General features: G+C 51.7%; 1 protein-coding gene across 1 annotated transcript; it reads right to left on the minus strand.

Moving 5' to 3' along the window:
* Positions 1-87: 87 nt before the first annotated feature.
* J4E82_011734 (uncharacterized protein) lies at positions 88-556 on the minus strand (the record flags this gene model as incomplete). Its single annotated transcript, XM_051737925.1, has 1 exon — positions 88-556. A coding segment is annotated over one exon (469 nt), but the record flags the coding sequence as incomplete, so codon positions are not given.
* Positions 557-1574: the final 1018 nt, after the last annotated feature.

Below are 1574 nucleotides of genomic sequence, written 5' to 3' on the forward strand. Positions count from 1 at the left end.
CCTCCTCCCCGCGAAGTCTGGTAACCAAAGAGGGGCTATTGAAGAAACCGACTACAGTTGCGACGGCCTGAACGCGGGGATCTGAACCCGCAGGGAAGAGCACATTGCCACCCGAGGTACACACACCGAGCAATCCGGTGCCAGCGACATCAGAACGCTTCGCGAGATACTCCAGAGCAGCTGAAAGATCCTCAGCCTTCGACGTGGGATCTTCATACTGCCTGAAGGCACCACCACTCTGACCGAAGTTACGGTAATCGATAGCGATAGCGATAACATCATGGCGGGCTAGCTCGACCGCGTATGTTCCGGACATCATCTCCTTGACGCTTATGAATGAGCCTGCCACCGCAACTGCGGGGTAGCGCTGCGCAGGGTCATATCTCTCGGGAAGGTAGAGATGTCCGACAACGTGGCTATCACCACTGGGGAACCTGACTGTCTTTGGGGTAGGTCCAGATGTGGCGTTCAACGTGCCGAAATATTGCGCACCGGAGCTGGACAGCAAGCTTGCTATAACACTGGTAGCTGTGATCGTTCGACTACCGAACATCATATTGCTTGGATTAAGAGACAAGGAGTAGATTGAGAAAGAGAAAAAGATGGCCCCGGCGATACGATAGTAAGGATTCTGGGATACCTCACGATCTATTTATTGCGAACTGGAGCACTGCACTCGCCTTGAGTTGTCGCTCAATTTTCCTCGGAGTCCTTCTTCCAAGAAACACTGACGTTCTGTAGCAATAGTGCTAAGCATACTCAACAGGATCGGCAGGGTTCAACGCCATCTGTAGTAGTGTTCGGATCATTGCGGAAGTCCTTGACCCTTGGCGTCCGTGCCCCGATCCTTTTAAGGCGTGTGATCGTCGACAACGACTTGGCGCTCTATGTTGAAGCAAAGCCGAGGTCTTTTAGATCTAGTCGAAACGCGGAACATCTCGTCCGTTATCCGTGGCACTCGACAAAGAATCGCTAGATGTCTTGGTCTGTGGTTTTAGATAAGTGCGAAAGCCTGCAGACCGATAACGTTCGCACCCAGAAGAGTGGGAGGGTCTAGGCTGGCCCACAACCCGAAATATGACGCCCCCGGTTAGTAGTCATGCACGAAAAGTATAGAATCCACGTAGCGTGTAGTAGTGTCTCAGCCGTGACGTATGGTAGCCCATCGTACCGGGGCTACCAGCACTAACTGTGAAAAAGAACATTGCTGATTGTTTTAGTAGACCTCGGCTATGCTATGTCGCACGCTTTTAGTCCGAAGTTGTGGGGACGGAGCCATTCGAATCTGCCTTGCGGGCTTAACTACGTTAACGATCCTAATTCCGTCCTGCTTAACACCGTCGGAACAATCCGAACTTGCCCTGCGGACTTAACTATCTCAACGATCCTGATCCCGTTCTGGTCAAACATTGCGCCTGCATCACAACACATGGGCGTGCTGAAGGCCACGGCACTATTACTTCCCTTTGCTTTACCCCATTCAGTATCTCGATTCGCTACAATTATGAATAATACACGCAGCGCCTTCGCTCCAAAAACAGTCAGCTTCGCATGTAGGGGCGATCATATCACTG

This window comes from Alternaria postmessia (assembly GCF_024291825.1).
Source record: "Alternaria postmessia strain BMP 2775 chromosome Unknown scaffold_410, whole genome shotgun sequence".
In the NCBI taxonomy this organism is placed as follows: domain Eukaryota; kingdom Fungi; phylum Ascomycota; class Dothideomycetes; order Pleosporales; family Pleosporaceae; genus Alternaria; species Alternaria postmessia.